Source organism: Schistocerca americana, chromosome 4, assembly GCF_021461395.2.
Source record: "Schistocerca americana isolate TAMUIC-IGC-003095 chromosome 4, iqSchAmer2.1, whole genome shotgun sequence".
Lineage (NCBI taxonomy): Eukaryota > Metazoa > Arthropoda > Insecta > Orthoptera > Acrididae > Schistocerca > Schistocerca americana.
This window is the reverse complement of record NC_060122.1, coordinates 358,904,173-358,916,626: the sequence shown is the minus strand read 5'-3', so window position 1 is coordinate 358,916,626 and position 12,454 is coordinate 358,904,173. Positions and strand designations below refer to the sequence as shown.

Sequence of the window (12,454 nt, the reverse complement as noted above, 5' to 3'; positions counted from 1 at the left end):
GTGGGTGGGTGTTTTTTAATGTAGCTGCGACAAAATAATGGTAGAGATCAGGCCTGAACTACATCATTTATGACACTGACAACTTCAGCAAGCAGTTACACAGTAGCTGTTAACAAATGCTTTGTGTTGTGCACTGATTGTTGTTTTCTTTCTCATTTTGAAATGAGTGAAGAGACTAATTTTGGTTCATCACGGAGATCAATTACCACCCTCACAAAAGCAAATGGGATAGATGATAGCTACCAACAAATGTAACACTTTTGCAGAACACATAATATGGGTATAGATTGACTGCCCTGAAATTGGAGGCGAGGCTTGTTCTCCCGCACTACACCTCACCCCTCTGGCAGTCGTAATTCTAGTTTGTTTATGCTCACAGCTGACTGCCAGTTTATAGTATCTGCACTCTGCACTATACAAACTGGAAGCAAAACCAGTCAAAGTATTTTGACTACAAAGTATTTTGACTACGAAGTATTTTGATCACACTGAAAGTCTTCCCTTAACATGCGAATAGAGTTATTTTCCATTCTAATTCTATACTAAGTACCTTGTTGGTTCTATCTGTAGCATTATCACATACGGGCTGCATGGCTGTGAGTGCACATGAAAGGTTGAACTCTATATTCTGCAGATTTTTTAATCATTGTGTGGGGAAAGAAAAAAAAAAGAGTCAAGAAACACCTTACATCAGTGAAGCAATCTGTTAGCCAGTGGGAAAATGCCACAGCTTCTCAGACATAAACAATCATTTGCTGAAAGCTTAAATAGAGCCAAAAGAAGAAAACAAGTAAAGACCATTTTGGAAGAAACTGTGGGACCATTTTAGAAGAAACTGTGGAAGTTTTTCCAAGAATAAACACTCCAGACAAAAACGTCCACAATCAGCACTTTTTTTAACAGTCAATCTAATGCTTCATCTTCATCTTCAGGCGTGTTACATGATAACCTTTTAAATCTGTGTGTCTAATCATTTTGCCAAATATAGAAATGAATTCTGCCCAAAATATAAATCACATCCAGAAAGTAATTTTCCCTATTTTTCTAAAACAAAAACAACATATTTACATGGAAAACTGTATTGGCGACAGGTACAGCAATGTTTGAGCTATTTCTTGACATAGTCACCAGAAGAATTGAGACACTTATCATATCATGGGATCAACTTTTTTATTCCTGTTCATAAAAGTCTGTCCCCTGAGAATGGAACCAGTGTGACATTCGTCTTCAGCTCTTTGTCACTGTCAAAATACTGGTCGGAGGACAGGAATTTCTTGAGGTGCTGGGAGCAAGATTGGGACTGTATGCTGAATTGTCAAACAGCTCCCAACTGAACTTCTGCAAAACAGTTGCTGAGCACCAAGCTGTATGGAAATGAGCACTGACATACAGCAGCACAACACCTACAGTAAGAATTCCACACTTCTTTTTCTGAGTGGCATATCAGAGCTTCTGCATCGTTTCACAATAACAGTCAGTGTTCACTGTTTCACCTATGGGTAGGAAGTCAATGATCAGAATGCCCTTCCTCTCCCAGAACACTGTGCACATCACTTTCTGTACTGACACAGTCTGTTTGAATTTCGTCTTGACCAGAGATCCACTGTGACACCACTGCATTGACTGCTGCCTGTTTTCCAGGAGCAAGTGAGAAATCCATGTCTCATCGCCTGTGATGATCCTCGAGAACCTCATCGCCATCATCATGATACCACTGCAGAAATGTCAGTACTGCTCCAAAAAGTTTCATTTCATGCTCGAGTGTCAGATCTTTTGCATCCACCTGGCACACAATTTCTTGAACAGCAGGTGCTTAGTGAATTTCAAACAACAAGGATCACGACATCTGCAGAAAATGGCTGCTGAGCTCCATAATCGTGAAGCAATAGTTCTCCACAGTTCTCCAACAGTTCTGCCACAACAGCTCTATCAGGTGATCATTGATGAGGGACGGTTGCCCAATGGGCTCTTCATCATGGACACTATGACAACCTTCTGAAAAAAGCCTACACCGGCGATGCACCATTTATTTGCTCATGATATTGGCCCATAGATCTGACAATGAAATTCGATGGGTATTATGTTTTGTGCATTAAGAAACCTTATCACAGATCAAACCCAGCAGCCGGTGGCAGAACGAATAAGAGATGCCACTTCAGGGCACAAATGCCACAGTATTGCCACCAGGCAGATTTATTGTGCGATTTTCCCTGCTAAATACATCTACTTTAAAGGAAACAACACTAGAAATCTTAATTTCTGGATACACCTAGTAGATGTGAATTTTGCCAAAAACAGATGCTAGAATTCCAGCTCCCTATTCAAAACACACAAAAACTGTATTTACTGCAGCTAGCCAGTTTCCTTTATAGTCATAACTGATGACATGCAATGGGTGCACAGTTTTTCTAACAACACAATTGTACAGTAAATGTGTCATGGAGAACAGTTCTTAGAAGTTCTGGTTACTATTAATGTAGTTCACGAATGGCAGAATGCCGGCCAACTTTAATCCTATCTGCAACTTAAGAACAATTTCATTGACAGTGAATATATGTTAGTTTCTATTCCTTTCAACATAAGAATATGAAATACAATACAAACTGTAACAACAGAAATAATCAATATTTGGCAATATAATGTAATTGGATAGATAAAACAATCTACTCACCAAATAGCGGCAGGAGAACACACACATAAAAAAGGTTTTACGTATGCAAGTGGCTCCTCCTTTCGGCAGAAGGGTCGAAGGGGAAGGAAGAGGGGTAAAGAAAAAGAACCAGAGAGGTTATGGAAGGGGTTAGAGTTTGGGAAAGTCACCCAAAACCCTCGTCAGGGAAGATGTACCAGACGAGATGAGAAGGAAACACTGGTTGTTGGGGACTGCACCACATGAGATTTGAAAACCTGAGAGCTTAATGGTGGAAGACAGGGTAATACGCAAGACAGAGATTACTGCTAAAACATCATGCACAAGTTAATAAGAGTTGGAAGCTAAGTTCACTGTGTGTAACAGAGGTGGCAGGGGGATGGCGAAAAATTGACAGGTCAGAAAATGAATGATGCAAAAAAATTAAAATGGAGTGAAGAAAGGAGCAGTTCCTGTGAAGAAATGCTGAGATGGGAAAAATTAACATAAATTGGGGCCAAGCGGGTGCAAGAACTATGGCCACACTGTAGAGCTAATTTTCACCTGTGGAGTTCTGAAAAACTGGTACCTGGGGGAAGAATGCAGATGGCATGTGTGGCGAAACAAGCACCGGGATCACAACACTTATAAATTCTTAACACCATAAACAAACACAGAGGCAAGGTCTAGTTTAAAAAAAAAAAAAAAAAAAAAAAAAAAATGAGAAAACTCAAATTTATTGCCGTAACTTGTTTCTGGTATGCAATATTGGAAGAAGAAGACGAAGAAGAAGAAGAAGAAGAAGAAGGAAGAAAGAAAGATCATGTTAATCAGTTTCTGGAAAGAGAATACCTTACAATTGATAAAGCTGTTTGAAACATTCAAGTCCTTTTGATCTTTCTGAAAACTTCCAGAGACTCTTGTAACTCTGAAGATATTTCTGAGGCCAAATTGCTTGAAGATAATGAGGTATCAATGGTATTCCCAGAAAAAAGGATCAGAAGAAAGAAAAAAAATGACCAATGAGCTTTGTGAGGATGAAGTATCCAAACATTCACAGGAAGATTTGACAGAGTGATAATGGAGCTGAGTACCTGGTTTACTGCACTGGAGAACATTAGTGCAAAATTTAATTTTCTGTGTGGTGTCCAAATTCAAGAAATGGAAGTGGAGGACTTAAAAACCAAAGTAGCAGAACTGTCTGATATCTATGCAGAAGATCTAAACAAGGAAGAATTTATTTTTTAAATTGAAAATTTCAAACACCATGCCCTGGTAATAGAGAGAGACTTTCAAAATGCCACTGCATCATCCACATTATATTTGATTTATAAAAATAAATTGGTAGAGGGCTATCCCAACATTAAGAATATTCCTTACCATACCAGTTCCTGTTTCCTCTGGAGAAAGAAGTTTCAGCAAGCTGAAACTCATTAAAGATCACTTGAGGAGCATGACTGCTCAACAAAGATTAACAAATCTCAGTATAATCTCCATAGAGCACAAACAAGCTATTTCCATAAACTATGATGATATCAAATATTTTTGTAGCCAAAAAAGCTCGGAAAGCAAAGTTTTAGATTGATTATTGTAGATTGATTATTATGGTATATTCTTGTATATTTTAAAATTGTTTCTGTTTGTTTTCTTTGGCCTTAATTTATTTAATAAAATAAGTTAATGTTGTCAGATACTGACATTTATTTTGAAATATATTACCCAAATTACTCTAAAACATTTTTGATTTTTATGAGTAGGGGCGAAAGAAGGTGTGGCAAATTTAAGCTTGCCCCCTTCATAGAACTCCTGGATCCGACCCTGGTAATATGTTCAGTGGTTCAATTATGTTGAAGATTGGTAGTAGCAGATTCAGACACCAAGTGTCACACAGGTACACATTTCTGAAAATTATTATAGTGATATGTGGTTCCAAACAGTCTGATGCCAAATCAAAGGTGAAGCAAATGAACAGTTCATAAAAATCTTTCAAATAACTGAGGAACTTACAGTATCTATCAAAGCGCCTGCTTGCTGCAAATTTGTGGTACTGTCTGTCTGATGGTAGCTGAGCAATGTTATGGATGCTGGAGACATTTTGGTCCGCTTGGTTTTAAAATGTGGTGCACGGTCAGGAGTTGCAGTCACATATTAAGTGGTGGCTTACTAGCTTCACTGCAAATGCTAGAGTAGAACTTTTTCTGTCACGCTGAGATGTACATGGTACACCCATACCCTAGAAAGAACCAATGAATGCTTCACAGAACTGTTGGAGACAGGACCTGTTTGTGCCACAGACTTTTCTGCAAAGACACTTTGAAATGTCTGACACTTTAAGTCACCTTACTTTAATCTTTCTCAAGTGCAGTCACCATTTTAGTTTTTGATCAAATTTTATCTAAATTCAATAAACAATTTTCTTAATCTATATGATATTGTGCACAGAGTAATAGCAGAGGTTTTTTGAAATTAGACAAAATAATAATCTGTCAGACTTTTGAAAGAAAGATGCAGTTTTGTTGTGTATTTTTGGCCATGTTTCGTGCCGTAACTAATGAATAACAAAAATGCCTATTACTCCTTGCACACATAACCGAGGAGTAATAATTCAGCCAAATGTAATCCATTCCATCACCTTGAGATACTATGTAAGTAGGTGCAAAAATTTTGTAGAAAATTACAGCTAACCTAAAAAGACCTGCTAGGTTGTTTTTGAAAGACAGATGTTGAGTGTACAGAAAAGATTTTGGGCTTTTAAGCCCTTCCTTACATCTGATAAGAAAAGAGGATCAAGTAATGTGAGTGGTTGCTTATGAGAGGTGTTCAATAAATAATACAACACATTCCAGAATGAGATTTTAACTCTGCAGCGGAGTGTGCGCTGATATGAAACTTCATGGCAGATTAAAACTGTGTGCCCGACCGAGGCTCGAACCCGGGACCTTTGCCTTTCACGGGCAAGTGCTCTACCATCTGAGCTACCGAAGCACGACTCACACCCGGTCTCACAGCTTTACTTCTGCCTGTATCTCATCCCGAGTTCGAGTCTCGGTCGGGCACACAGTTTTAATCTGCCAGGAAGTTTCAATACAACACATTGTTTTTCTGAAAGCAAGATGGTTTTGTTCAGGATTCCAATACATCATATTATTCTCCATTCTTTTGGCTACAAACCCTATTTTTCAACATAATCTCTGTTCAATGCAATGACCTTATGCCACCTTATTGCAAGGGACTGTCGCCAGCATGGTACCACCTTACTAGTCGATGTCAGAGCCATCATCTTGCTGTATCAATAACCTTTGCATCATCAATTGCAGTGCTTCTCTCATTGAGTCACACAGATGGTAGTCTGAAGGTGCAAGATCCAGGCTGTAGGGGGGATGAGGGAGAACAGTCCAATTAAGTTTCCTGAGTGCCTCTCAGGCATGCGGACTGGTGTGCAAACTTGTGTGAGGCCTTGTATTGTCATGGAGAAAGAGAAGTTTGTTTGCATTTTGGAATTATTGATCAGTGAGTATTTTCTTTTTCCTGTCTCCTGCCATGGTGATGAAAAGCAGATGACAGAAGGAACTGTAGTAGAGCTTTTTGTTCCTCCATTTGATTTGATTTTCTTTATCTTTGCCATAAGTCAGTGGTGATGACATTTCATACATAAATTATTTTATTCAACACTCTAAACAACAACTTTTTCAATTTTCATCCACCCTCCTCCATAATATTAAATAAACCTACACATCCTGTTCCAAATTTTGTACTTTCTGTTGATTACTGTGGTATCTGTATGTATGTCATAGTAAACAAAAACAAAAGTGTTAATTTCCATCTCAAAATTTCTGATAAAAATAACTGAAGTTCTGAAATGGTCCTGGTCAGCTATCTATGTGATTCTTGAATCCATAGCTGTAGATATGAACAATGGACTGCTTATCCTTATGTCCAAAACAACTTTAAACTATTATATAACTCTCATATTTTTAAAAGACTTATTTGTGACAACCCCTTTCTGCATAAATGATTACCCTTTTCACTAACTGGATAGCCAGAACTAAATAAGTGATAAAGTGAAAATTTTTGAAGAGTTCTCTATAATGATTACCAGCACCTAAACAATTACATTTACAATGGCCTTAGAAAAGACCATGTTGTTTACTGGTGGACTTCACCTTCAAATATGGAAAGTGAATGAACATTTCAAGATTAACTAAAGGCCTGGATGAGTCTTCTCTGAGAAAATTTCATACATGTGAATAGTTTCTGCAAAAACAATGCTACATTACCACGTATATGACTCCTGGAAATAGTTGACCCCCATTACACCTCTCAACTAATAAAAATCTCTGCTGAGAAAGCATGATGAACTTACTTTGCTGATGCCCAGGTCATTTATATATTTCCATACATCCTTTGATGAAGCATACGAAATATTTCTTGCTGCTATTGGCCCTCCTTTGCATTCCGTTGCAGCTTCAGTCTTGGTTAACAAAAACCTATAGCACTGCTGATTTAGCACATCAACGAACTCTGCTTCAAAATCCTGATCACAATACCAGGCTCCACCTGTGACTGAACGATCTGGCTCCAGATTATAAAGCATATAAACTTTTTTCTTGCTTGCCTGAAAAAATTAATTTCCGATACTCATTACAATGAATAGCAGAAATTGAAAGAGACATGAAGATACACATTAACTTCAACAAGATAAATAATTTCCAAGCAGTTTCAGATGTTCCACCACAATGTATATGTAACTTTTTTCATTCTACTCATCAAGAATTTTAAGAAAGTTTTCCCCACAAATGACAAGTCATCAAAATAATGCTGCTGCATCAACTTAATGAAGTAATGAAAATTAAACTTTGTTGTCATTCTTTCAAATCCTTTAGTGAGTAATAAAGCCACCAAAGAACAGGTAGTGCGCAGGGCCTAGTTTCATTCTTACACACAGCAAAGAGAAATCTATATATACTAAATGGAAAGAAAGAAGTTTTACAACCAAGAGGGGCAATAAAATCATGGATGAGCTTTATGATGCAATTATGACAATGTAATATTTCTCTAAATCAACACTTAAAATCCATAGAGATGCATAAACAAAACTTGTGTTCAGAACTGTAAAGTTTAAGAGACAGCAAAAGTAAGTTGGATACATGCTTATGATCTATAGCACAGGTGGGCAACTGGCAGCCCATGGATTACATCTGGCACACAATTGGCTTCAAACCAGCCAATGGAAGAAATTCTGGGTAAAAATAAAATGAGTACTCTCAAAAACACATATTTTGTTGCATAGTTTGTTGACATGACATGTCAAGAAAGGGATTCATTCATAACTGTTGCATTACTCCATCAACATTAACATCATGGACTCTGTACTTTTGACTTTATGTGCTAGTAGTATTTCTGTTATGTCATGATGAGACGGCCCACGACCATAAGTAAAAATGTGAATCAGACCCATGTGTCAACAAAGATGGACCATTCCTAATTTAGAGAGAAGTCATAAGTTTGAAACCAAGTCTCCGTAAAGATAAAAATGGGTACCAGATACATGATTTGATTTAACAAAATAACACTTTTATTATGTGAGAAACAAGTATTTTACTTACAGATACCGATTTCACAGCTTTGATTAGTTTCTTATTTTCCAGGTTTTTCAATATCTTATTAAGCTGTGTGAGTATCAAATTGGATTTATGTCTTATATCTCTGATCCAGATTCCTTTGTTTCCAGCCTCTTCAATGATTCTGTAAACCACTTTTTCTTCATTGTCAGCACCTTTAACATTCTGATTTTTTGACGGGTCTTTCAATTTGTACAGTAGTGTTCCTTTTTGATTGAAGAGATCAAAAAATCCCTAGAAAAAAAAATGGAAGCCATACCAAAAATGTTAACATAGTTCTAGGGATATAAGGTAAGAAGAGAATTTGTCAATCTTACAAATTTCTTAAATTAGCGTCCGACTTTTTATTTTAACAACTGAACATTTCTTAAGATAAATAATTAAAGTAAAACAAGTTAAAATACAGCAATTTGCACTGTTTAAAAAGAGAACAAGAATGTGCTTCCAAGAAAGCTCACCAACGACATCGGCTTTCAGTAAACAATAGTTAATTGCCTACAATAGCAAAATATCAATTATGGAAAGAGTAGATTGCTACTCACTGTAAAGATGACACATTCCGAGTTGCTGGCAAGCACAATGAAAAGAGTGTTACATATTAAGCTTTCGGCCAATGCCTTCATCAGAAAAGAAAAACACACGCTGTTGTGTGTGTGTGTGTGTGTGTGTGTGTGTGTGTGTGTGTGTGAGAGAGGTGTGCTTGCGCTTCTGAATGTGTGTGTTTAAAGTAGATGACTCACTGAAAGGCAGAAGTGCTGCATCATCTAAAGGTACCCAAATAAAAGGTACAAAACTTGGTTAGCTTTCAGAATGCACTTCCTTTTTCAAGCTTGTAGGAAAAGCATGTGCGCACACACACACACACACACACACACACACACACACACACACACGTCTGTCTCCATACATTGTGCTCTGTCGACAGCCACCTCTTTCCCACCCCACAGTGAGTGAACTGGGGTGAGGTAGGGTGAGGGATGTAGAGAGGGGGGGAGGCAGGGAGAGGGTTGGAGGTTAGCGTCTAGTGGCTTGCAGAAAAGTGGGGCACCATCTGGAGGCTAACTAGAGGTGCAGGTACAGGGGGCAGATTGCAGAGGGCTGGGCACGTGATTTCATAGACTAGGGCTTGAGATAACAGCATGCAACTAGCTGATGTGGGGACACACATTTTGGGGGGGGGGGGGGCAGTGAGTTACCTTATATTTAGGCCAGGCAGGTTAGGGGGCAGTAGGGGGCAGAGGCTGCACTGTACGGAGAGCTCCCATCTGTGCCGCTCAGAGAAGCTGGTGGTGGTTTGGAGGATCCAGATGGTACATATTGTGAGGCAGCCATTGAAATCTCACATGTTGTGCCCTGCTGTACATTGTGGCACTGGGTGGTTGACCTTGTTTTTGTCAAGGGTTTGGCAGTAGTCATTCATTCTACTTGACAGCTGTTTGGTTGTCATACCAATGAAAAACACTGTGCACTGGTTTCAGCAGAGCCCAATCCACCCACCCAGCACCACCTTTTCCAGTTCCGTCACAGATTTATCCTACTCCATCAGAGGTCAGCCAGCTGTTATATACCAGCTCTGTTGCAACCACTGCACAGTGTTTTACATTGGTATGACAACCAATCAGCTGCCAACTAGAATAAATGGCCACTGCCAAACTGTTGCCAAAAACAAGGCAAACCACACAGTGGCACAACATTAAGCAGAGGACAACATGCAAGATTTCAATGGCTGCTTTACAACCAGTGCCACCTGGATTCTCCCCAGCATCACCAGCTTTTCTGAGCTGTGCAGATGTGAGCTATCTTTACAGCACATCCTTTGCTCTCGTAATCTTCCTAGCCTAAACTGAAGGTAGCTCACTGCCCTAACCCATCCCCAACACAATAGTGTGTGTGTGTGTGTGTGTGTGTGTGTGTGTGTGTGTGTGTGTGTAAGAAAGTGCATTCCGAAAGCTAGCTGAGCTCTGTCCCTTTTGTTTGCGTACCTATCAACAACACAGTGCTTCTGCCTTTCATGAGTAGTTTTCTTTATTCCCAAATAATTCGTTATTCTCAACCAGAACTTCCCATACACTGTTATACTTGCCTGTGTTTTTCTTTTCTGATGAGGGCTTTGGCCGAAAGCTTAATGTGTAAGTCTTTTCGTTATGCCTGTATGCAACTCAATGTGTCATATTTACAGTGAGAAGCGATCTATCCTTTCCATAACTGTTAAAACAAACATAAGCACCATAAGTAGATAATATTATGACTTACTGAATACTGTTTGTGGACATAAATTTGTACAGTAGTTACTGTATCAGATTACTAAAATGTTGATTAAAGTATATTTGCATGATAATTGAGACTCCTGTTGTTTGGTGTAATGGACAAAATTTTGTTTGTGATTCAAATTTTACTGGAAGATCAGCAATTTCAATGTAAGATCAGCTATGGATGGAGCATCAGAGTTTAAATATTGGCTGACAGTGTCTAGCCACAAGACAATAGCTAAACATCTGTGTGGACAAGAGTGCATCCACAAGTCTTATTTGCATCTGGAGTATTAAAATTTTGTAAACTTTAACTTGTCCCATATACTCGAGCTCTAATGGTATGATTGTCCATATACTATTATACCTGCAATTGTGTTTTTCTTTTCTGATGAAGGCTTTGGACGAAACCTTAATCTATAAGTCTTCTCGTTGTGCCTGTATGCAACCAGGGTTGCCACAAGTTTCCCCAAGTGAAATTTCCTGATAGTTAACTGATTTCCAGACAAGTCTTAGCATTTTTCCCTGACAAATTTTGAGGGTTAGATGTAAGAAAACTATCTTTGCAGCTATGGTACAAGAAACAATATTGCAAATGAGGAAATACCTAAAAAAAAAACTTGCAAGTAGATGGCGTTTCTTGACGTGAGCAAAAATCTGAAGTACTAACATCAACATCTTTTGTAATGAGCTGTTTTTGAATGAAGAAAGCAAGCCAAATGGTATGTGTTTTTCATTAAAACCACTGATGTTATTTAATTACAACAAAACATAGCACATTTGGTGACAAAAATGTGCATTTCCTTGGAGTCACAAGACAGATTTAAAATACCTTCACTAATTTCAGAAATAACCTCAGAAAAAAGTAGGCCTCTTGAAAGAAGTGTGTAAAAGAGGAAGAAGAATAACAATAAGGTGGGAAGAATTGAGTAAACCAACACTGTAGGTGACCACCGATAAAAATCTGGTTCTACTATATTCATTATTGTCGGTTATTACCCACTGTGTCATCTATTATCTTACAGGTATTTTGTGATTTTTCTTTTGAGAAATATATAAGTATATAGCATACAAACTGTCAGCGACTGACACAATTTTCTTCTTCTTACCGTTCATAATTTCTAACACACAAACTACTTTTTGAGTGCCAATATATACTAGAACAAATAAAACGTCGTTAAAACGCCACACTGTACAAAGTACTTGTGATGAGACAGTTGCAATTCCTGAAATCCATTGCCCATGGCCTCTGGCATGCTGAGGAGCACCGCAGTCCTGGGTCCGTAAATAAACCATGAAAATCCGCTCCATTACGCCACACACAAACTGACCCGGTCTGCAGGCAGATCGGAGAGACTATATCCAACAGGCAGGGCCTGCACATTAGTGGAAACCGAATGAGTTTAGATAGGCATCGACTGAGACAAAAATGACATTTTTCCAGTGTTCTTTTTTTTTTTTTTCAAATTTCCCTTATGTGTGTGAAATCCCCTTACATTCCCTGATTTCCAGAACCTGTGGCAACCCTGGCAATTCAACATGTCATATTTACAGTGAGTAGCAATGTAGCCTTTCCATAACTGTTAAAACAAACATAAGCACCAGAAGTAGATAATATGAAGATTTACTCACTACTGTTTGCGGACAAAAATTTGTGTGATAGTTACCTCCACATAAAAATGTCTAAGACTATATCAAATTGCTAAAACATTGATTAAAGTATATTTGTGTGATAATTAAGACTCTTGTTGCTTGGTGGAATGGACAAAATTTTGGGTGTCATTCGAATTTTCCTGGAAGGTCAGTGATTTCCACATAAGATCAGCTGTCGAAGGATAAGGGATCAAATATTGACTGATAGTGTCTAGCCAGTAGACAATAGCTAAGCACCTGTGTGGGCAAAAGAAATGAGATCTGCATACAAGGGTCTTATCTGCATCTGGAGCACTAAAATT

The 12,454-nt window shown here is 38.3% G+C and overlaps 1 protein-coding gene across 3 annotated transcripts in view; it reads right to left on the bottom strand.

The window, feature by feature from the left end:
* Positions 1-12,454, bottom strand: part of LOC124613147 (DNA-directed RNA polymerase III subunit RPC6) — a 71,840-nt gene that overhangs the window by 19,169 nt on the left and 40,217 nt on the right. For all 3 annotated transcript variants that reach the window (XM_047141764.1, XM_047141763.1, XM_047141765.1), the window contains exons 4-5: positions 8,236-8,484; positions 6,993-7,244 (exon numbers count right to left, since the gene is read on the bottom strand). In XM_047141764.1, coding sequence (XP_046997720.1) covers positions 6,993-7,244; positions 8,236-8,484 — 501 coding nt within the window. The remainder of the gene's footprint in view (positions 1-6,992; positions 7,245-8,235; positions 8,485-12,454) is intronic.